Below are 25,459 nucleotides of genomic sequence, written 5' to 3'. Positions count from 1 at the left end.
TGTTTGTACATCTAGCATTATTGTTTTCAATTTTTTAGCTTATAATATAAATTTGATTTATGAAAAAAAAAAAAAATTATGTGGGACAGTAATCATATATTCCACGTTTGGTAAGACAAAAATACTACAGTGTGACTTCATAATTAAATTTAATAATGTCTTAATTATATAAAAGAACATTGGTATATAGGTAGAATTATTTAAGTGTAAAATTTGCCAACTCTTAATCTACGGATAATTTACCATCTTTAAATTTTATTGAATTTGATTATTATTATTTTTTAATTTCAAGTTTTACTTCTATAAGGAATAATTAATTTATTAATTAGACAACTGAGCCAATTTATTAATAAACGAAACTATAGATAAACATTTGATATTGACGAAACATATTATCAATTCATTAAGACCTTAGGATGTGGGTAGCATAAATTCAATAGTAAATTTATCTTTTTTTCCGAATAAGTTAATAGTTCAAACACTTAAACTAAGTGAAAATAAGTTTCACAACATCCGGGTTGATTAAGACCTTAAAACTTGATAATTATTCAATCAGTTTAGAACACTGTATACACCCTTTAGCCAGATGACGTCAAACCAACGACTTACAATAATCCAATGTAGGCTCCATCTTTCAACACACCTCTCCCATCATCTTTCCTTGAATTATTAAGACGAAGAAAGTTGTAACACAATTAAAAGGAAAACTAATTCTTCACACCCTAAAGTTAATAATAGGATAAACTTTCAATGATCACCTCTATTAAAAGGAGATGAATCAAATTTATGAATAATATACTCAAGAGTCTTAGTTGACCAATCAACCACCCAATGATGGTTTTCTTATGCTAATTTCACTTATAATAAAAACCTTATCTTTCGAAATTATATATGAATTTTGAATAAGGATTCCACCCCATATTAATCAAATGAAGTTACCCAACCTTCGGTTGATTGATGAAAAGTCTTTTTCTTTTTCTTTGACTTTGACGTTACTACTATACTCTCTCTCTCCCTCACATTAATTATTCTCCGTCCAATTCCTTTAAACATAAAAATGATATTGACCATTTCAAGGGGTTAAAAGGCATCTCAATGCAACATTTGTACATGTATTTGGAGGTGAAAAGGGGTATTAATGGGCATGAAAAATCAAAGAACAAAACACTGTATGACAATTGATGTGGTTATAGAATAGCTTTATAACTGGAATTACTGTTAAGAGCACAGACAAATTTGGTTTTTAGCTGTTAAATAAGAATAAAAGTTGCAGGTCCATCATCAACACGCGAACTGTTAAAGTGCAATATATAAATTGGCTTAAGGAGATGCATCATATATATTGTCAAAACATAAACCAATTAAAGCCTGTTAATAATGTTGCGACAAACATACACCCAACGTACACACACTAAAACCAAAACAATAGAAAAATAAATTACAAAGCAGAACACAGTGCTCCATGTGCACAAACCTGATTAACATTATTCTCCATTAAAAAATTCTTTAATACTTAAACAATACCCGAAAGCATTCTAGTAAACTAGGTCAAACATGCACCCAAAAGCTCAAACTGTAGCATCTGCAGGAACGAGGTGTCCAAAAATCAGTAAAATTGTATTGGAAGCAGAAGACGAAAAGTTTAGAATGCTTCATGCATATGCATGATGATGATGATGATGATTGGTAGAATGATAGGGAAAATTATAGTGGGTATTGGTCCCTACCTATCGTTTGGGAGACATGGGCAGGCCAGCGTTGGAAAGGAGATTATCATGGGCCAGAGATCATCACCATTTGGTATGTGATTAATTGACAGCTTTTTAGTTGTATCTATCTTTCGAGTTATTTTCTAAAAGGGACCCATTACTACTATTCGATTAGTATCATATTTGTGTGGGTAGTAACAATAAGGACAGCTTCAGCTTCTCATCCTGTCCACCCACCTTCACACCACCATGGATTTATACTATTAGTGTTTGAGTAAAATATTAGTAGCTGTTAGAAACCCTACATATATATAAGCCAAGAAGAAGAACAATAGGAACCACTAGCTAGTAATCTACCGTGATCATATCGTGTGAATTGAATTATGATGATAATCAGTTATGTGCCCAAGAACAAAGAATTGAGTCATTTATCCAAACACATCTTTGATGAGCAGTTGGCAAGGGTCATTTTCCTATCGTTACTTTTACCTATTCTTCGATTTGGTCATCTTTTGTTGTTATTTTGTTCACAGTCAAACAATGGGCCAGAGAAAATTGGGAATTAGGTCCCATATTAAAGGAATTAATGAGGCGAAATGCAGCACACAATAATAATAATAATCTGACCATGGTGATGAATTTTTTTGTCGCAAATCCAATGATTGGATGTTCAGGATAAGACTAGGCATTTGTTTCAAATTATATAACCATGCAGATTGGATGCCAGGTTATTTGATTATGTTAATGCACCTGAAAATATTTATGGAGAACTAACTATAACACAGATTATGTGGTCAAACATGGCAGCACTACAGGTTACTGTATGTGATGTGAGGTTTAAAAAAGATTAATGTAAAACAAACCAGATAAATTTTAAAAGATACCTGGAACCGGAAGTAACGAAACCGATTCAACATTTTCGTTCTTCTTGCCAAGAAGGTCAAGAACGCTACCCTTGTTTTGACCTTCTGATTTATTAGCTTTGCCTTCAAGCTCTGGATGGATCTTCCTCTTTAACATCCTCCTCATCATCTGATCATCAGAAAATTAATATGCAAATTACCATCTAATTAATGTTTCATTGCAACTAAAATTACCAATTCAAATTAATATATAAATATATATATGTAATAAAGTCGTTTCTTAAATATTTGTACAGTTCCATCTTTTACGAAGAAGACACATGCATGTGTACACAAAAGGAAAAAGGAGTATTACTCACTTGGTGTAATTTCTTGATGGGACGTGAATCCTCTTTAACATGAGGAATGAATTTCTTAGCAAAGGAGAGGCCATTCTTTGTACGAACAGATTGTTTTTTACCCACATTTTGCTCCACTTCATAGGAAGTTGTCTTCTTATAATTGATATCGGAGTCTTCTGAGAACAGGTCTGCAAGTGTTGTTCTTCTTCTCTTCTTTCCTTGATCGCTGTCTTTGCTGCCTATCTCAAATCTGAGTTCATTAGAGGAACCAACAAATGGAGTTAATGGGACACCATCAAGGGTTATTATCACATCATGACGTTTCTCAACATTTCCATCACCATCAGATGCAATGTCCTTAAAATTGTGTCCAAATGTTGTGAAAATCAATGGGTTCACTTCTTCATCTTCAACAACAATGTCGTTGTCTTCATCAAAATCATCATCATTGTTAATTAAATCATTTTCACCTTCCTCCTCTTCTGCCTCACTTTCGAAAATAAAATATTCTTTTGGTTGGTCGAATGGTTTTAGAGAATCAAAACCAAAAGTCCCAATTGTTAGAATTCCATCTTTCCAGCCATCAAGCACATCCACCAGGGCTACTTGTTCCAGTAATGCTTTCGTGTTGGTGTCAATCGCAATGGATTCAGTCTTCTTCACATTTCGAGCAAACCCATCTGCCCAAAACAACAAATTTCCCGTCCATATGTATACTATTAGTTCGCATCAACATTTGTCAAAATGTGTACCCACAAAAATGCAGTCAAATCGTGTTAAGGAGTTTTAGCAGACCAATATATATAATTACTCAAAAACAAATTACTTCATTATAATTGGAGGCAAGTGATGGAGGGCTAGAAAACCACTCAGCTGCAATAAAGCAAGCAAGATTTATGCACTACAATAAAAAAAAAGGGATTTGCATACATTAATTACTAGTTATGAAACTCAACCGCTTTAAGAAATTTGGTCAAAAATAAAACATTAGTTGGATGACAAACTTTAACGTGACTATATAACTTCAAAGGCATCAAATTCGAACCTTTAATGACGTTATGATTAAACTTCCTGTGCACCCAATTGAAGATCTGTTGTGAAGATAAAAAAAAAAGAAAAACACCAATTGATATGTTAAGCCAAAAAAATAGTAAGAGATAAGTAAAATATGTAAGAGATTATGATAATGAAAATGAGAGTCGACCTTCATTTTCTCAGCCAAAGTGTTTGGCAAGTAAAACTGGCACAAGGGATAAGTGAAGTGAGGGTGTGAGAGTGAGTGGGAAATGATCATGGAGAAGAAGTAAAAGCACTAAAGCAGGGGCCAAAATAATAGAAGAATATGTAGCTGACACGCGTCAATGAGAGTGGGGTCTTTCAATGGAACTATGTTTTGGGTGTGCATGGGATGTTTTGAGGGGGCACTATGTTGGGTCTGTCTGGAATGATCGATGTTCCGAAATTCTCGAAATGATGCTCTCTGGTTTTTTCACATAAATGCAGTTAAAGACTTTTATATTTTTTCTTCCTTTCCAGTTATCCATTTTTTAGCACTTGGCATTCTTCTCCATTTTTTCTTTCACTTATTCATGATTCTATATCATCAATTTAATTTGTAATTTTAGAAAACATTAATATCCATATTTATAGTACAATTTTATGATTTAGGGTTTGAATGACCTGGTTTTCATCAAATTTCTTCAGAAAATAAATATCTATACTCGACGACACAGCATGTTTAAGTTAATCCTTCCAAAAAAAAAAACAACAAAGCAAGATTTTTTTTTTTTTTTTGCTTCTTCTTTGCAAATTTGTAATAAGAACCAACTTTTAGATAGGTTCATTGTATAAGACCAATGAAAACAGTTGGTTAGTCTATTCTTTCACCTTTCTGTGGCATTGAGAATAGGCGTGCGTGATATTAATGCCAATACTAAATATCTCGATAATCTCAGACCACCTTGCGAATCTTGAAATCGGTTTTTATGAAAAATGAGAACTGCATCTCTCATTTATACCATATCCTATAAATAAAGAGTTGATAGGATATATAATTTGACGATGTCTGGTTACTAATTAGATTGATTGAAATAAAAATGTCAAAAATAAGTTAATCTTTGTCATTGAGATAATGCTTAATTAATTATTAGCAAGGGAGTTTATTAATCTATTTTCTTCTCAATGAACCCTTTAGGCCTTTACCCTTGTTGCCAGTTCATATTCCACCCAGAGGAAAAAGTAATCGGTCTCCTTTGACTGGGCTTCCTCATTACAGGCCTGAACCTTTAATTAACCTAATTCTACAAATAATTATCTCGTCCCTTTGCCCCCAACATTATTGTTAAGGAAAATATTATCTTTATAAAAACTCATACAAAGAAAATTATAAAGCGACATTATTTAGAAAAAGAAACAAAAGAAAAAACAAAAAAAGAAAAAAAGAGAGAGAAAAATCGTGAAAACTAAGAGTGGAGATTATCTTTGTATACCTCTTTTATATGTGTCGTTGTAAAATTAGCATTGCTCTATTGTTAATGTCTTGCTTCAGCTTCTTCCTAACGCTCAGCAGTATAAGAATTCGCTCTCCGATTAAACTACGAGTCTTGCGGTACCAGAGAGAAATTAGGTAAGAATAGAATCGGTAGGGACTACATGCAGCGAATGTTGGTTTGTAAACGATTTGGTTGGAATTATAGCAGTGTTGGATCATTGGATACTAAATTGTACTGGGACTGGAATTTGTTTTTAAATTTTTGACTTGGAGCAACTGTAACATGTGCTCCTTATCTTTTTGTTGGTTGGGTACAAAGCAAATTTGCTTTGCTCTCCTGTGCTTTCCGGTCGTGACATGTGGAAGAACAACAAGCTAATAAGTTTCCCTAATCAGATATTCAAAGGTAGAATGTTCAATGAAAATGAAAGCTTAATTAGCTGGAAGGAATAGGTTAACTTTTAAGAAGAGGAAACAGATACAAGACCCGGTGTTTGTTCATAGCTAGTGCTGTTATTTGATACGTAGCAAGTTGTCTGGATATAACTAAAAGCCTAAAGCTAATGAAGGGGCTGAGAATGAAAGTGTCTGGGTCTTGTTTTGGTGCTTTAATACAGATACCATCACCTCCAACTCTCACAATCCCATAGAAGATGCTTTGGATTCAGAGATGTGGGGACTTGCTTGTTCCGACTAGTGGGTCAGTTTTGGTCCCTCCTCATTAGTCATTACAACCAAGCCTTTCTTTTATGAGTGGCAACAAAAGCAAAGTTGAAGAAAGTGGAAGTAACAAGTTCTTCTACTTCACACGTAAACTTGATAGTGCACGATAAAATTTCCTTCACCTGAAAAAATAAGAAGAAATTTAATTTGTAAGGTCCATGTTGCACTAGAAAAGTGCTTTAAGGCTTTAAGCTTTAAGAGCTACCTGATGCTTTTTTATGTTTCTAGTTTAATGTGATCCCACTCAGGTGACTTTCAATAATAATTAGCACTTTATTCTTTATTTGTAATAATTGATGCTAATTGTATGTATACTGATACAATTGCTTGTACGTACATTAATTGTAAATTAAGATGATTTTTTTCGAAGGATTGTGTAATTCTGAAATCTATTTATAGAGAAGGGTTAGATTATAGTAACATAAATAAATATTTGACATTATTTACATACTTCTTATGAATTATAACACTTTGATGACTGAAAGACAAGGCTTGTAGACAGTAGAGGGAAATGAACAGATCCACCATACACTTCATAGCTTTTAATGCTAGCCAAGTTCATTTCTGGGTTTGAATGAAATTATTTGTATTTGGTCAAAAAGACATGAGACCCATATTCTCATGTCTTGGGGACTACATGTCAAGATCCTGTTTAGTTTTACAGTCGTTTGCTGCATTATTATATGTCACAATACAGATACAGAACGATTCACAGCCAGAGACTCTTAAGAGGCGACGCTTTCAATAGATGTAATCCAATGAACATGCTAAACTTTTATTAGAACACCAAATACCCACTTAAAAGTTCGATAGTATTAGCTTGTGGGGGGGTTGGTACAAGATGCATCATCCTATTGACTCATTTCTGCTGAGAGAATCTAATGGGATCCACGTTTTCTATAAAAAGAATTAAAGTTAGAACTACTTTTAAGATGAATAACAGAATAGGGCAGTCGTTTTCCCTTTTGAGTCCTCACCAACAAGGCGTTAAGTAACCAGGTCAAATCTTCAAACAGAAGGGGCCATCCTTTAGGCCTATGTATACGATAGACCAGAAGTTGGCTAGATAAGTGAAGCCCAGATTTTACTCCCTTTGTTTCTCCGTTTTGGACTAAAAATAAGTAAATTGGGTTAGTGAGCTTCAAGCCCATTAAAGAACAAATTGCGGAGAAATCTCCGACTCAGAAATTTATGTCTTTTAAACTGATAAGAACAAAAGCCCTGATATGAAACTCTCTAACCATACACCATGTGAAGTAGCCTCAAAACATGAAACGAACTCAACTTCCATAGTGGAAGTAGCAATCGAGGACTACTTGACACTTCTCCCAGATACAACTCCACTAGCCATTATGAAAACATATCCTAATATTGATTTGCGTGAATCAACACAGCCAACAAAGTCTGAATCTAAATAGCTGATCACTTCTAGATTGTCCGTCAGTCTATACATAAGCATGTAGTTTTTGGTTCTTTGAAGGCACCTCATCATTTTCTTTGCAGTTCGCCAATGGTCTATACTTGGATTACTCTAATATCGTCCCAACATTGCAACAGTAAATGCAATGTCAAGCCTTGTAGAGACCTAAGCATACATCAATCTTTCGACTGTAGAAGCATATAGAATGTTCTTCATTTGTTTTCTTTCAAAATCGTTTGTCGGGCATTGGTTCAAATTGAACTTATCACCTTTCACAACAGAAGCCACACTTGGTGAACAATCTTTCATTCGAAATCTCTCTAAAACCTTATTGATATAAGTTTATTGAGACAGACCTAAGATACCTCGTAATCTATATCTATGGATCTTGATGCCAATGACATAAAATGTCTCACCCATATCCTTCATATCAAAATTTTTAGAGAGGAATTGTTTTACCTCATGAAGCAAACCCTTATCATTGGTTGCAAGCAAAATGTCATCTAAGTATAAAACAAGAAAACATATCTTACTCCCACTAACTTTCTGGTATATACATTGATCTATGGGGTTTTCAGTAAATCCAAATAAAGAAATTACTCCATGAAATTTAAAATACCATTGACAGGATGTTTGTTTTAGACCGTATATGGATTTCTTAAGCTTACAGACCAAGTGCTCACCATCACTAGAGGGAAATCTTTTGGGTTGTTTCTCTTGCCCTCTCAAAGATATCTCTTGGGCATACTTTGGCTCTCTTCAATTGTCTCTCTTGCCCTCTCAATTCTGACATGGTATCAGAGCATCTAGGTTTAGGATAGTGAGTAGCTATTTATATGGATATATGCATATCTAGGAAAATTCTGTCAATAAGACGATAAATGACTAAAGAGGCTGGGTTTTAAGTGGGACCATTTGTGACCCCTCTAGTGTTTCCCTGGAATTTTCCTAGTGCAAATTGAAACATTTTCAGCTTTTACTACTATCCTGGGTTATTAAGTTGTTCCGCTAATCAACCCACTCTAGCCTCAAGTTCTACTTCAACCTGCAAGATATATAAGCACTCGGGTTAGACAACTTCTTACATAATCAAGCTTTCGCTAATCAATCCACTCTAATCTAATGGCAGACAATATTCACATCCACTGCGCAAGCTTTTTATGACTTATACAAACCACAAGCTTGAGGGGGAGTGTTGACATGCGAATATGAGAAGAAAATATGTGACATTAATTCACATATTATCTAGACATGGAATGAGAATATGTGAATTATTCTCATTCTTAATTATGCTAAAATATGATTTTGTTTGCTTTATTATTGAGATTGTATCATTATTTGTAATATTTTATATCCTTACATAGCTATCACATTTTTGTATAAATAGGTTGCGTATGCACAACTCAATACAATTCAATAGAATTTCTTTAAAAAAAAAAATCATGATAGAATTTGAGGTGAGCCTGACTCCTCACCCAATAAGGCTTTGTTGAATGGGAGGATTACCCCTTCTTATAAACTAGTAGGCTTGAGTGTGCCTAGTTGGCGTGAGACTCCAACACTCTCCCTCATGCTCAAGTCTACTGGTTTATAAGAGAGGATAATCCTCCCATTCAACAAGACTTTATTGGGTGAGGAGTCAGGCTTATCTCAAATTCTATCATGGTTTTTTTTTTTTTTTAAGATTTAACTCAATGATATTTCATGCCTAATGCATAGTTTCAAAGATTATAACATTTGTGTCATAAGTAAATAATTGCAAAAGGATGTGTACATAGCCCTTAAAAAAAAAAATACATTAACATCATAAGTTTAGATAAAACTTCATCATCCCAAAAATGAGGTTAATTGACGCATGAAGTCAGCCATTAAGTTTCTTCCATTCGTCTACAACATGATTTAATGCATAAATACACATTTTCTTCACCTCAAGGTTGTCCTTAGTTTTATGCTTCTATGGAAGAGCGCGAAACTCCGTAGTGAGACGGATGCATTATTCAATACTTTCAAAAGAAACAAAGTAAGTGCAACTTTTATACAAGACTTAAGATTTCTCACTTGATGGGGACATCCAACTGGGATAAGGACTGCCTCTCCAAGTTTCTGAACAAAACTCCAAGGCTCTACACCAAATTCCTTTTTGAACTTTCTCTTATGATGCATCGTTAAGTAGAAAGTTTGATCATGAATCGGGTGCACAACTTGATCTACTAGAGAGCAGTAAACATCCCTGAATTCCTTCTGATGAATCCTAAGATTTTTCTCAAGTTTGGGAACATCTTCCTGCCGAAAAATATCCCAAAGAGTACTACCTTCTGATGCATCTATTGATAAAGGGTCATACAACTCTAACCTTAACTTTTCTTCAGATTTTGAAGGACACTCCTCAAATTTATTGTCTTCCATGCTCAAGTTCTAAAAAAACTCTTTTTGGTTTTGAGCATCATGCATTTTCTTCAAATTTTCTATTTCAGTAAGTTGTTCAGAACTAGGGGTCACATCTGCTGTATGCATCAAAATATTCACCACATCTGTAATGTCACAATGAAGCTTGGTCACAAAGTCTCCACGTCCAAGCTCTTCACAAAATCCATATGATATACAAGATTTCGGCTCTAAATCTGGTTTCAACATATCTGGAGGTAGCTTTGTTGCAATATTGAGAATGCTCAAGTAAGGATATGTATATTCAACATATGGCAAGGCCTTTAAAAATTATGCACTGTGGCATGGTAAAGACTCCTTAAAATAGTTAGATTGGAGCCAATCTTTGAGTTTGGGGATTTATGGCCAAGAGTTTGAGTAAGCATGACCCTCCAAGTAACCTTTGAAAAATTGGTGAATATTTATTTCTATCTCACACCAATCAAGACAATCAATGATTTTGACCACCTTATTTGAGGAGCCTTTAGCATGCAATATAGCACAAAATGCACGTGACATTACCATTGGCTCCCAACTCAAGCCAGAGGTCAGTTCCAAAGAATTTGTAACAATAATTGGCTCTCCTCTAACCCAATGGTACTTAAAATACTCAAATCCTTGCTGCTATATATCATAAACTGAAGGGCAATACAAAAAATTAGCAACAAAACCTTCTCGAGAAGTTGCTTCCCTTAATTTCTTGTTACATGAATCAAGCTCCCACTCAAGGACCTAAACTGCTATTCTTAGAACTTTGTGGTCATCCTGTTCGCTATGTATCTTTCATTCAATTTTTAAACTTTTTTCTCTCAACTTCGCTTTTAATGATACCATGTAGGTTAATGAAAAGACGGCAGAGAACATAAGATACTCAGAGATTGCACAAGAAGAGAAAGAGTTCAAATATTTTATGTTATTTGTATTTAGTCTTCCTTGTACTATTTCTATTTATACAAAAAAAAATGTAATACAATTAGGAATCCAATCATGTGACTAAATGTGCTTAGAAGGATTCTTAGGAGTAATTTCTCGTATTGAAGATTGAATGGAGATTGGGCTTGATTCGCATTTCCATTTATAGCTTAAATCCACATTTCCTATGTTCATCATCTCCCTCGCAGTTTGGTGTTTGTGCTTGTGGTTTGTATATGTCTAAGAGCCCTAAAGCTTATTCAGTAAATGTGAATGTTGTCCTGTTGCATATGGATCTGTAAAACATATTAGCTGGTTGCCCTGATGGCCATGTCATAGTTTTGCATTATCCTTTCCTGAATTTTTCCTTGATTGCAAGTGCCCCCATCTTTATTGTTTTTGTTCTTCATAAACAACTGGATTTGCGGCAATTTATTATCAGATGTAAAAATAGCTTTCTTACTTGTACCTTTTGTTTAAATCGTCTCGTATCCAAAGAACCATATAATCTCACGTGTAACCCTTGTCATGGCTTTATAACTTCTGCTTCATTGAAAAAGTGATGTTGTTGTTTGTTCTTTGTCCTTCCACAGAGATAAGTGCCCCTCCAGTTTATCAGAATCCGTAAGCAGCCTACCTCGTCTTAACATATGCTAATCTAAATCATAATGGTCGTGATTCGCTAGATTTCCGCTTCAAGGTAAATGAGACCTCGGCCAACCGAGAACCCTTCAAATATTTTATGACCTTATTGCTGCACTCCATGTGTGATTGCCTTGGACCGATGCTACAACGTACTATGATGGTATACTACCATAGCAATGTCAAGTCATGTCATGGTGAGAAGGATTGATTTAGCCTGCTAGTCTTTGATAACTTGAGGGATCCTCAAGATCTGGGCAAATTTCTAAGGGTGGACATCGTCCACTTATGCATTATCCCTTGAGAGTGTTGTAGATCTCTTTAATTGCGTTTGTTTTAAGGCGGGCAATTAGCCTCTTGGTTTGCATGCTGCCTTAATTGTTCCGAATTTGATACAATTTGCTAAGACATATCTTCCGTGTTGGCGGCGTAGATATTCTGTTTGCGCTGGTCAGTCCTTTTCGTATATGTCATCATTTGCCTAAGATACTTTGGTCTCCAAAATTCTTTACGCGGGAAATGTCCTGTTGAGTCTCGTTTATGGTTTGATTACCCATCCATTCATGTTCATGGTATTAGTATTCATCAACATAAAAGTGAGGGCCCTAATTTTGTACCTCTTCTGCAAGAAATAGAGTATATTCGTGTTCTGAATTGACAATTCCAGGCCTATTATGCGTCCGTTCTTTTTCATTCCATTATCAAGATCCTTGTTTAAACCATAAAGAGACTTTCCCCGTAATTGACATACTGTGTCCTCCCCCTGTTGCGAAGTCCGGAGAAGCTTCATACATATCTCTTCATGAGGTCACATGGAGGAAAGCATTGAAACCATTGATGCAAAGACCAGTCTTGCCAATCTACTGCAAGAGAGCCGGACATGACTGTTTGGCAACTGAGAGAGAGTTTCTTGATACGTCAAAACTCCTTCTCTACTGAGTGAAACCTTGGCAACACATCTGCCTATACCTCTCAATTGAGTCTATCTACTATGCGTTTTGATCCGTATGGCCCATTTACAACCATGAGGTTTTCGATGAGAGGTCTAGATACCTAATTCCCATGTGTTGTTTTCGGAAAAGCAAAAGGAGGATGCTAATCTAAGTATCTGTTTTGAATTTTGACAGAATCGAAGGGAAGAGCTACACCTGAGTTTTGTTTGTAGAAACCATTTTATGAATGATGAATATGCGATATGTTGGGTTTAAGCCACTAATGAATGCAAGAACAAGCCTCATCTCATTCATCTTCCCTTACAGAATTACTCCTAAGATCCTTCTAAATCACATTACCACTTGCCGTTTATTGTCATTTCCTTAATTTCAGTACTTTTTTGTATAAATAGAGCTTTGACAAAGTGTAATACTAATATACATACACAAAATATTCTGAAACTCTTCTCTTTCTTACAATCTCTAGCAGTATCTTCCTGCTTTCTTTGCCTACTGTTTTTCTTCAACCCTCCATGGTTCGAGTTAAGCCCAGTTGAGCTGAGTGCTTGACCGAGTGAGAAGAGTTAACTAGCAACTATCTCCATACAAGGCCTGACCCAACATATGGGCTTGACCGTGAGGGAATGTTGGGTCCGCCACACCGACTAGCGCCACTTAGCCTGTTGGTCCTATAAATGGGATAATTCTCCCATTCACATAAGACCTTTATTGTGTTCGGATCAAACTCACCTTAAATTCTATCAAAAATTCGTACCACCAAGATACCCATCCCTAGACAAGAACTGGTAAGATGTGTGCGTTATTTATAAATAACCAGTTAAAACAGTTGGAAAAGCCACACGTGGAGTAACAAGAGTTTTTATAATTGGTTCAACATGTTAGAATCACGCCTTCCACTGTATGTTATTGTTTAGTGTTGCTTTATACGCAGAGTGATACAAAGGAAGAAATAAAAGTGGAATCCATGGAGAATGATGCATGTGATACTATAACGTATATTCATGTTTTGCAAAACATTTCATCAAATTGAAAACAAGTAGGTATATACTTGTTACCTCAAGTCCTTAAAAACCTTTGAGACTTTAATTCAAGAGAAATTAAACAAAGATGCCCACTAAGGTAAAAGAAGAATTAGGCCAAAGAGACATTTAGGGTTCTTAGAAATTTTGATCGCTACCCTAAATTGATATATCATTTCTTTTATTTATGTAACCTTGTAAACAATTCAATAATTGTTTTGGACTTCCTTAACAATTCCATAATTGTTTTTAGAGTTGTAATAATTCCATAATTATTGTGAGTTGTTAAACTTCCTTTAAATAATAACATTGGATTAACATTTATCACATTAAAAATTTAACTCTTAAATTGTTTACATAACAATTTAACCTTTAAATTGTTCATAGTTTAAATTACAACTCATTATTAAATCCAATTTAATATAAGAAAATGATTAATTATGAATTGGATTCCATTTAATTCCAATTATCAATTGACTCTAATTATTCATAAAATTGCATACCCCTTCGTTGAATCTAATTCAATGACATAATATAAATATTTATTACCTTGTAGGTGCTAGCCAACCTTGGATAATCAACTCTCTTGCTATTTCTCATTTCTCCATAGTATTTATGTGTGACCATCTTAGGTTCACTGTGGCCTAGCGTGGACCCAATACATAGTCTAGTTTGATATGTTTTTGTATAAATCTTTATGAACAAAACGCCTACCGATTATGGTAGGCCTTTATGCAATGCTCCCATACCCCCTAGTCACAATGAAGATATACTTCACAATCCTTTTAATCTACGCGTCTATATATCAATCATTCATTGCCTAATCCCATTAAGAATGTTCATGGTATGTCAAAATCCTATCTTAATTTATATCAAATTGAAACAATATATATGCGCTGTCACCATGAAACAACCTTTCAAATAACATTTTATATATCCATTTCTCTTTTCCAATGTTCTTGACATTTTTAGGAACTTTATATCAATCTATACCAAGTCACGATCCCATCTTAACTATCACTTGTCTCACACATAACAACACATGACAAAGTGACTTATTAACACATGAAATGATTAGCCTTCGTGTTATACACCATATGAACCATATGCGTTTAGCAGCATCCAACCGTGATATCTCAGGTCTAAGGATTAATAATCACAGAAAGATCTTACGATAAATCGTTGACTGTATTTTAAATGTCCATTGTGATTCATCATAAATGACCATATTCGATAAATAGTTCACTAACCGCTTATCCATGCTAATGCCCTATTTGATTAACTTTTATAATCATCACAATAATACCATCACATGATTCTACGAGGCATTCAGCATCCTACTTGTAAAATTATTGCCAATTAATATTACCTATGTAGGAATACTTTGATATTTTGATCTTCTAAAGATTTGTATCATCCGGACTTCTTAACTTAAATCCATATATATAAATGAAGTAATAACCACATGTAAATACAAACATTTTTTCTATTGATAAGATAAAATATATACAATATATACATTGACCTATATTACAAAACATAATGCCTTAGAACTGACGATACGATTGGTTCTTAGACATCCACTAACAAGAATACGTAATAACAGCTAAAACTCTCTTTGTATGGTTTCCTAGTGCTTGCATAAATGATCGATCCTCAAAATGGAGGTGGTGCTTCCCTTTTATATATGTTGTCTGATAGGTGGTTGTTACAAGGTGGTTACACACATAATCTCTCATATCTGGATCTGAGTCAGCTCCATCCTGCTTATTAAGTTTGAACACCCATACTTAACACTGATGAGCTTGTTAGATAAGTTATCTGTTGCAGAGCGACACATGGGGTAACCTGACCACTTGATGTCAACAGTGAAGGGACAGGTGGCATACTCTGACCGTCGACAACACAACAAAAACCAACCATGTATGAGACACATATTTGTGTATAATTATGCTTGATCTGCTGCTTATGCTCGCCAAAAAATGCAGAGATATATGCCACAGAGGTCAGAAACCACCCCCATTCATCTAAAAGTAGAATCTCATTTGTGTGATCTTTTTATAAGAAATGGCTTGGAAGAGTTTCTTCAAAATCAATTCCTAAAATAATTAAAATTGAATTTGGGCAGAAGAGTGTTCATCGTGCATTTTCTGAATATACAACTATACGGAACGAAAACTCTAGAAACCGCAGTACAACCCTTACATCGGATTCATATTTTCCAATAACTTCACGTTCACGTTCATCTTATCACACAGCAGGTCGGTTACTTTAGTTCATCTCATAACATGAAGTATATAAATCTATATCAAGCATGGATAATATGAATATGAACCAGAAGTTAGGTCGAGACAAAAAGGCACAGGTCAATTACCACCATAATTTATTTATTTTCAAATTTATCTTGATCATGATTTAGAAATCAATAGAATATACAGGTGATGACTGTTAGGGCCAAAAATCGTCCTTGGCCCAAATAGGGAAAAAGGACCAAGTCTAGTCCTACTAGGCCCAAGCCATATTCTCGTACTGAGGAACGAACGGCCCAACTGAGCAGGCACAAGCCTCTCACAACTGTGACCATGTCCTAGGTCCATGGACAAATCCAAATCCCACAACCCCCTCAGGATACTTTCCTATTCGATCCACTTTCCTACTCGGAGTAACTCTTAATCAATCACCTTCCTAACGACACGGGTAGACAGCTTACCACAAATCCTAATTCTTCTAGGGTTTGTATCAAGTCTACTAGGACTCCTACCTCTACCAAGATGGTGAGACTAGACGATCACTATATAAACAGAGGCTAGCCCTCTTACGGGGGCATCGACATTACACCCTCCACACCCGAAACTCTTCACTCAGAGTTTCATTGGGTCACCGTAGTTCACAGTCTCCGACTAGACTTCCGAATCTCTCTTCCTTACCCCTCACTAAATTAGCCCCTTTCCATTGCTGACTTGAGCTCGGAGTGCCTACGGCGAACACCACTCCGGTGTTTCCCGTTCGCTTCACGTGTGTTTTCCTCACGGGCAGGTGCAATCAGATCGCTAGTGGCCTTGACCTCAGGGATCAGACCCCCCCTCCGTTCAGGTATTTTTACGTCTCAGTTTCGCGCCCCCGTGGGGCCTCTAGCAATTATTCGGCTTGACGAACCCTGCTACGTGGAGGAATATTCCATGGCTACACTCAGAGGACGTTAACTCAGGCATCGAGCCAGACTGGGGCTTTGACCGCTCTCATGCAACAAACTTGACAGTGGCCGCGCTGGAAGCCGAAAACGCATCCATCCGTGGCGAGAACCAGTCGCTGAAAGAGAAGTAATGTCAATTCTATGACCTCGAGTTTCTCCCCGGCCAAGCACCCTCCAACCGATTCCGCACCATATCCCCCCCCTCCATGCAACCCCTCTCCACACCAGAGCACCAACCCTCGATTCTGGCAAAGGGCCGCTTCCGCTTGACGCATTGCGGTCGACTACTCGTTCTGACTAACGGAGATAAAGACCAACGGCGCGCGCGTCCAGTGTGACCATCCAGCCTCATATCAAAACATCTAACCATAGAGAATCCTAAGCACCATCTCCACCATGCCACTCCCCTTCCAGTCAACCCAATACAACCCCCTCCTGCCTAGCTCATCTCGCGGTGGTGACCGGCCAAACCAAACCAACACCAGCTCTTGAATTCCACCATCCCGAAAGACCGAACAACTACCAGACAACTCCCCTACCATCCATGTAGGGAAGAACAACAGAACAGTGACAATGGGAGTCTCCAGCCAAAGGGATGAACGACACATATGCTACAAAGGAACGCACGCGCGACTGATCGGTCAGTCTACCCCCCAGGGATGACGCCACGAGGCTTACCAGACCGTAAGACAGGATGACCCGATAGCATTTCCTTCCCCCGCAGAACAGTTATTCCCAAAAGACTGGCCACGTCGAGCAGTAATAGAGCGTATCCCAGGAATGCCATCCCAACCAAAAAAAGCAGACCGAATTGTTACGCGGACTCACCTTTTGCGACGAGATCGCCCTGGCTGACATGCCCCAAAAATTCAATATCCCAACATGAAACCATACGACGGTACCACCGACCCGACGACCACATAGCCTCGTACAAACAGCGGATGTTCACTGTTTCAAACCCCGGCCTCTTAGAGAAGCCTGTATGTGAAAAAGCTTCGTTTTCCAGTTTGTCTGGTCCGGCGCTCCAATGGTATACGAATCTCCCGAACGATCCATCGTTCGTTCGCACAGCTTACTGACACTTTTGTGGAACAGTTCCCAGCAGCAAGAAGCTAGAGAGCTGTCGGCCGACTTGTACACTATATCCAACGAGAGAGGGAACCTTGAGAGAGTACGTTCGTAGATTCAACAAGGAGAAAACTCTATCACTTCCTGTAACCCCAGACTTGCTGTGGACGCTTTCAGGAAAGGCCTCCTTCCAGACGGGAACTATACAAGAGCTCCCAAAGCTAGCTATTTACTACCATGGAAGATGCATCTGGCCCGAGCCGTGATCCAAATAGGTGGGAGGAAGATGATAAACCGAGCCGCCCATTCCAGATACGAACCTAGGCGGCGCGACAGGAACCGGAACCTAGACCGACAGAGCACCGTACCAACCCCCCTCAAGGAAATGAGCAGATCCAGAGACCATACGACCGCCAACCCTCAGAAACATAACAACAATCCTTATCGAATCAATTCAAATACCAGAGTATAATCTCAGCATCGAACCAACCCGTCGGACGATAATGAAAGGTTGGGATCCGCTGTCAAGTGCCTGGGAAGCTTAATCCTGAGGCAAGGAGAACACACCAAGTGGTGCAGTTCCACAATGACCATGGGCATAACACCACGGATTGCATCGCCTTGCGGCTCGAGGTTCCGCGCTCCTAAAGAAGGACACCTCCGTGACCACTTACCGACAAAGAAAAAAAGCACCATCAGCCAGAAAAGCTCCAAACAACAGTCGCTCCCCCCCCCTCCGCGAGAACCGACACCTAAGGGTTTCTGCCGCTCATCTCCGGAGGATCAGAAATCAGTGGGGTAAGTTACTCATCAGCCAAACGGTATGCTAGAACCACCCACCATGAAATCCATTCGTTCATCCGGTCTCTAGGTCATGCTCCATCAAGTGATTCAGTTCGAGATGACGAGCCGATCACCCTGGTTGCCCCTCACCACGACGCCTTAGTCCTCTCCCTGCAAATAGCCAACATCTTAGTGAAAAGGGTGTTCGTGGATGGGGGTTCGTCAGCGAATATCCTATTCCTCGAAGCAGTAAAAGCTATGGGACTGAAGAAGCAAATATCACGACGACCGCACACTGCTGGTTTGGATTCATTCGGAACAGAATTATACAATCGGGAAATCACCCTTCCTATCTATGCCGGCGGGGTGAACAAACAAACAGTCTTCCTGGTGATCGACTGCCCATCCCCCTACAACGTCATTTTGGGCCGTCCCGGGATTCATAATGCGGGCAGTACCTTCGACCTTCCACCAGACGATCAGGTTCCCAACCAGTGGGAGTGCGGAGATCAAGGCGACCCTAAAGCTTCTAGGGATGCACAAGAACGCCTTCAAAGGAAGGGACATTCCTCATAGCATTACAGTCTCATCCGACCCTCCGAACCGAGCCGATCAACCGACAATGGAAGAGCTGGATGAGGTACAGATACTTCCGATGACCCAGAGAGAAAAACAAACATAGGCTCCCGCCTCGACCCCGAGACAAGAGAGAACTGATCGTTTCTAAAAAAGAATGAAGACTGTTTCGCCTGGTCCATGCCGACATACCGGATCAACCTGGACGCGATGGCCACCAGCTCAAAGGAATCCAGTCACCCGCCGTCAAGCAAAAGGAGAAAATTCGCAGCTGAGGAACCAGATCATCAATGAAGAGATCGAAAACTCCTAAACAACGCATTATCAGAGAATTCCACTACCCCGAATGGCGGCAAACGTCTAGTCGTAAAAGAAGAAAAACGGGAAGTGGAATTCTGCATCGACTTCACAGACTTAAACAAACCTGCCCCAAAGATTCTTTCCCCTCCCACATATTGACTGATGGTAGACGCGACCGCAGGCACGAACTCCTGAGTTTCATGATGCCTTCTCGGGGTACAATCAGATCTAATGCGCCGGACGACCAGGAGAAGACGCTTCATCACAGAGAGGGAACCTACTGTTACAAAGTAATGCCGTTCGGACTGAAAAACGCCGGAGCCACCTACCAACTTCTGGTCAACAAAATGTTCTCTCCACACCACTTAGGGGACCATGGAAGTTTACATCGACGACATGCTCGTCAAATCCCTGTTGCTGAACAACACCTTGACCACCTTAGCCAGGCATTCGCCATTCTCCGGAAGTACAACATGAAACTAAACCCAGAAATGCTCATTCGGCGTGTCGTCAGTAAATTCTTAGTTTATGGTTACTCAGCGAGGATGAACAAAACCCACCAGATCAGGGCAGTTCTCACATACCTCCCCAACTTGCGTCAGAGACGTCCAGCTCTTGCAGGACGTTGGCCGCCCTGAGCCTTCATCTCCGGTCCGCCGACAAGTGCCACCCTTCTTCCACGCCCTCAAAAAATCCAACAGTTCGACTGGACCCCCTCATGCGAAGAAGCCCTACAACAGCTGAAGAGATATCTGACTACACCCCCGCTGCTGTCCAACCCATGAACGAGAGACTCTACGCTACTAGCGGTCTCGAGACAGCCAATCTCCTACTAGTCCAGAAGAGAAACGAAGCAGTCACCGGTTTACTACATTGCAAGTCACTCCCGACGTCAAACTCGTTACATCAACTGAAAAGCTCGCCCTTTCTCTCATCCATGCATCCAGGAAGCTCAGACCGTACTTCCAATGCCATCCTATAGTTGTGATCACCTCCTTCCGCTCAAGAATATTGCACAACCAGAGCTTTCAGGCCGACTCATGCAATGGACATAGAACTCGCGGTACGACGTATCATACAACACCCGCACCCCGTCAAGTCCCAACACTAGCAGATTTCATTGCCGACTTCACACCAAGGGAAACCGCCCAGGCCGAAAAAGATACTATGCATGAACGCGCACCACCTTCAAAGTGGACCCTCCTAGTAGACGGATCAAGTAATGTCCACGGAAGCGGACTCGGAATAGTACTGATCACACCAGAGGGAGACATCATTCAGCGAGCAGTCCTTTGTGGGTTCAAGTGCACGAATAATGAGGCCGAATACGAAGCCCTCTAGCTGGACTCACCTGCCAGAGAGATCGGCGCCAAAGAGACTAGAAGTGAAGTCAGACTCTCAACTCGTGTCAATCAACTATAAGGTACGTACCAAGCACGTGACTCTAAAATGACATCCTATCTAAGCATGGTCAAACAGTTGCAGGCCGAATTCGAAGAGTTCTCAATAGTACAGATCCCCAGAGCTGAGAACAACCATGCCGACCCTCGCCCACCTTGGTTCAGCACTCCCATGTTCCTCTGAGTCACCCGTCCCCCTCCTATTCATGCAGTGGCCAGCTAACTGGAAGAACCACCACCCGAAAAATCTGCCAGAGAAGCCATGGGCATTGGCAAACCAACTGCTGGATGGATCCGATATGTGAAGTACCTGAAGACGATGAGCTCCCAGATGGAAGAACGAACCGCGCCGATTGAAAGCAAAAGCCGCTAGATTCACCCTACATGACGGTCAACTCCTCAGAAAGTCGTTCTCGGGTCCCTACCTCAAATGCATAACCCAGAAGAGGCCCAAAATGTCCTATCCGAACTCCATGAAGCAATGCGGTAACCACGCAGGGGGACGCAGTCTTGCTCACCGGGTGATCACCGCGGGTTACTACTGGCCGACTATCCGTGCCGATTTCGACTCGCTTATGCGAAGAGTGCGATAACTGTCAAAGGTTTGCCCACGTCTCACACCTCCCACCAGAACGGCTCCACTCCATTCTGACACCATGGCCATTCATGAAGTGGGGAATGGACATCGTGGAAAGCTACCTACGGCACCAGGGCAACGGGTCTTCATGTTGGCAGTAACAGATTACTTCACTAAGTGGATCGAAGCTGAGGCATTGGCCCAGTCAAGACCGAGAAGTCGAGCTTTCATCTGGAAAAACGTGATCTGCCGGTTCGAATACCGAAAGAGATTGTAACCGACAATGGTCCCAGTTCATTAGTTCGGCTTTAGGGATTTCTGTGACACATGGGGAATAAAGTTAAGCTTCTCGACACCCCGCAACCCCCAATCTAACGCCAGGCCGAGTCGTCAAAAAAAATCATGCAGACACTGAGAAGCGATTACGAAGCTAAGGGCGCATGGGCGGACGAGCTACCCAGTCCTCTGGTCATACACGAACCCCGCTCGTCATCAACTGGCGAAACACCGTTCTCCCTGACATATGGTTTCAGAAGCAGTCATCCCAGCCGAAATATCAGTCTCCGTCCACTAGGCTCCAGTGGGCGGACAGGAATCAAATAGCCAAAACCTTTGCCAAACCTGTGACACTGTGGACGAACTACGAAACAAGCAAGTATCCGCAACGCAGCCTACCACAACAAGCCGCCCGTCATTACAACCGCAGCGTAGGATTCCGCACTTTCGGATAGGCGACTGGGTCCTTCTTAAAGTCTTCCAAAATACCAAAGAGATTAACTCTGGCAAACTCGGACCCACCTGGAAGGCCCCTACAAGATAATCAAAGAGCGGGGAAAGGCGCCTACAAACTCCAGACCCCGAGGGCAAAGACATCCACACAGTTGAATGCCGTTCCACCTCAAACGCTACTACTCTAGGTGAACTCCTGTTATTTTTTTTCGTGTTTTGTTTTCTTTAAGGATGAATGGGCTTATCCATCTCCTCTTAGACATCGGCTTCACGCCAAACATTTAATGAAGTATTATTCAGAATTTTTCATCTCCAATCGACCCCGGTCGACGAATTGCTTACACCTTCAAATCGCCTCGCCCGATGAACGTTCATACACCTTCGAATCGGCATCGCCCGATGAACGTTCATACACCTTCAAATCGGCCTCTCCCGATGACCTTTCGTCACCTTCAAATCGCCTCGCCCGATGAACGTTCATACACCTTCAAATCGGCCTCGCCCGATGAACGTTCTCACACCTTCAAATCGGCCTTGCCCGATGGACATTCGAACACCTTCAAATCGGCCTCGCCCGATGAACTTCGAACACCTCCAATCGGCCTCAACCGATGAACGTTCGACACCTTCAAACGGCCTCGCCCGATGAACGTTCGTACACCTTCAAATCGGCCTCGCCCGATGAACGTTCGTACACCTTCAAATCGGCCTCGCCCGATGAACGTTCGTACACCCTCAATGGCCTTGCCCGATGAACGTTCGAACACCTCCAAATCGGCCTCGCCCATGAAGTTCATACACTTCAATCGGCTCGCCGATGAACGTTCTCACACCTTCAAATCGGCCTTGCCCATGCCATTCGAACACCTTCAAATCGCCTCCCCGATGAACGTTCGAAACACCTCCAATCCTTCAAATCGGCCTCGCCCGATGAACGTTCTCACACCTTCAAATCGCCTTGCCGATGACATTCGAACACCTTCAAATCGCCTCGCCCATAACGTTCGAACACCTCAAATCGGCCTCAACCGATAAACGTTCGAACACCTTCAAATCGGCCTCGCCCGATGAACGTTCGTACACCTTCAAATCGGCCTCCCCGATGAACTTTCGTACACCTTCAAATCGGCCTCGCCCATGAACGTTCGTACACCCTCAATCGGCCTTGCCCGATGAACGTTCGAACACCTCCAAATCGGCCTCGCCCGATGAACGTCCGTACACCTTCAAATCGCCTCGCCCGATAACGTTCTCACCCCTCAAATCCCTTGCCCGATGGACGTTCGAACGCCCTCCAATCGGCCTCGCCCGATTGACTTTGGACACCTGCAATCGGTCTCGCCCGATAAACGTTCGAACAACCATCAAGACTAGACACCGCGAACCGCCTCATTCAACCTAAGAAACGTCACCCAGCCAGGGGACTACACACTCACCGGCCAACTGGATGAACCAGTCCTAAACCAGTGACAGCACCAAACCAACCCAACATAAACCCACGCGTCTCGGCCATCAGGCCACGACGAGACAACATGCACAAATACAAGAGAATAAAAGAGCAGGTGATTCATCCAAAGAAACATGAGACACCAACAGTCAAAAGTTTATATATAGGCCCAAACGCCCAAAGTTAGAAATACAGAGAACGCACAGACGCCATACGAAAGGCATCGCAGGCATAAAACACAAAAAAAAATATATAAAAGGGGGGTGGGAAGGCACTAAGCATCCTCGGCACGAGTCTCGTCCTCCGTCAAGTCGGTCGCCTGGCATACACCACTATGCTCGGCCCCGAGCCGGACCGCTCTCGTCCCCAACGCCTGGCTGACTAGCTCAGCGCCTGCTCCTCGCCCTGCCCCACCGGATACCAATCTCCTCCCCAATAACTCCTCATGAGCAAATGTCTTCATCCGGATCCCAATGAGACGTCTGCCCTTCTTTAAACTCCAACTGATGATTCGCCCCGGGCCTTAATAATGGCGCTCAGCAATAAGATGCACTGCTCCCTGAGGGATCGACCTCCGCGGTCCTCTCGGCTAACTCACGACGCAGTCTCTCGACCTCAGCCTCCTATCCCAGGCGCTGCTGACTCCCTCTGCTCAGCCTTCCGGGATGCTGCCTCCTTTTGACCAAACCAGCGTTGGCCTTGATATATCTGTTCCGCTTTTCTTGCGCCACGCAGACCTCCTCAGATGGAGACTGCTAGTGAGTACCTGCAAAACAAAACCGGGCAATGAGAACGAAGTCAAAAAAGAATGTAAACAAACACGCTCATACCTGAACAGCGCAGATACGCCCCAGTCAGCGGCAGCAACCGCACCCATCTGGTTCAGACGCGCCTCGTCCCGGGGAACAAAAGGAGTCGGCCATCTTACTCATTGATGTTGCGTCCGAGTAAGTCGACGCAGTAGCCGGAATCGTGATATGATAGTCCCGGCCTCCTCATCCACAACGGCAGCCTGGGACGACCCACTCCCGACAGGGCTGCTGACTCGGTGGCTGCCGACTGGGCGCGTCACCAGTACATACCTCGACCTTACATCCGCTCTCACCAACACTCCCTTTTCTCTTCTCCCTCGACGCCTGGCGATGGATTCGCTCGCGCTCGGGACAGTCAATTTTCTCATGGGCGACTCTGCAAGGCAAACTCTCCAACGGTTAGTGGGTTCAGCCCTGACTCACCAAAAATGAGTGTTGGATTACCGACTCAGGAGCACATCCCAAGTCTGCTTCAGCGAGGAAAGGAGTACCTCTCGAATAGCCTCTACACCCCCAAAGAATACTGCTCCTCAGATTGGACTCTGCTAGCACCACTCGCCAATCCCTCTGCTCCAATGGGATGGCTAACACCCTCTGGGTAGCTACGTCCAAGCCGTCCCCGCTCTGCCCAGCGCGATTGAAATCGAGCTCTGCAACAAGAAACATAATCAAGATTTTATCAAACACGAAAGAAACAACTAAGTTCTCACCAGTGGCTCGCCACCCGATCGGGATCTCGCCCATGCCCTATCTCCAAAGACGGCCTGACCCTTCAAAAAAAAGTACGGTCTTTCCAGTTTTTGTCACTGGACCGCAGGTCGTTTACTAGATGAGACCTATCGTGCCTCAAGTTCAGTAGATATCGACCCTTCTCCTTATCATTCTCCTTCAGAAGTACGAGTACAGAGCTCGTGCAACCCAACACAATCTGATGCCGAACACACAGATCCTCCAAAGCCATCAACAGCCTCCAGCATTCGGCATAAGCTGGAAGGGGCGATAATGAAATGATTGCCACCTCCCAGACTAGGCGAGGCCAGGCACACCTCAACCCATCGTGGAACCACTTCTCATATA

At 41.1% G+C, this 25,459-nt stretch overlaps 1 protein-coding gene and 1 pseudogene across 1 annotated transcript; both read right to left on the bottom strand.

Moving 5' to 3' along the window:
• Positions 1-1,547: 1,547 nt before the first annotated feature.
• On the bottom strand, positions 1,548-4,200 carry LOC116142091. The gene is made up of 5 exons (XM_031427544.1): positions 4,118-4,200; positions 3,959-4,004; positions 2,932-3,593; positions 2,594-2,741; positions 1,548-1,582 (listed from the first exon to the last, which is right to left on the bottom strand). Exons 1-5 carry the CDS (start codon positions 4,121-4,123, stop codon positions 1,569-1,571), a joined length of 876 nt encoding a protein of 291 aa, XP_031283404.1. The 5' UTR covers positions 4,124-4,200; the 3' UTR covers positions 1,548-1,568.
• Positions 4,201-9,408: 5,208 nt separating this feature from the next.
• Positions 9,409-17,477, bottom strand: LOC116142131 (annotated as a pseudogene).
• Between the last annotated feature and the right edge of the window lie 7,982 nt (positions 17,478-25,459).

This window comes from Pistacia vera, unplaced genomic scaffold (assembly GCF_008641045.1).
Source record: "Pistacia vera cultivar Batoury unplaced genomic scaffold, PisVer_v2 Contig405, whole genome shotgun sequence".
Lineage (NCBI taxonomy): Eukaryota > Viridiplantae > Streptophyta > Magnoliopsida > Sapindales > Anacardiaceae > Pistacia > Pistacia vera.
Note: the sequence above shows the minus strand (reverse complement) of the source record. Positions and strands in the feature narration are given on the sequence as shown.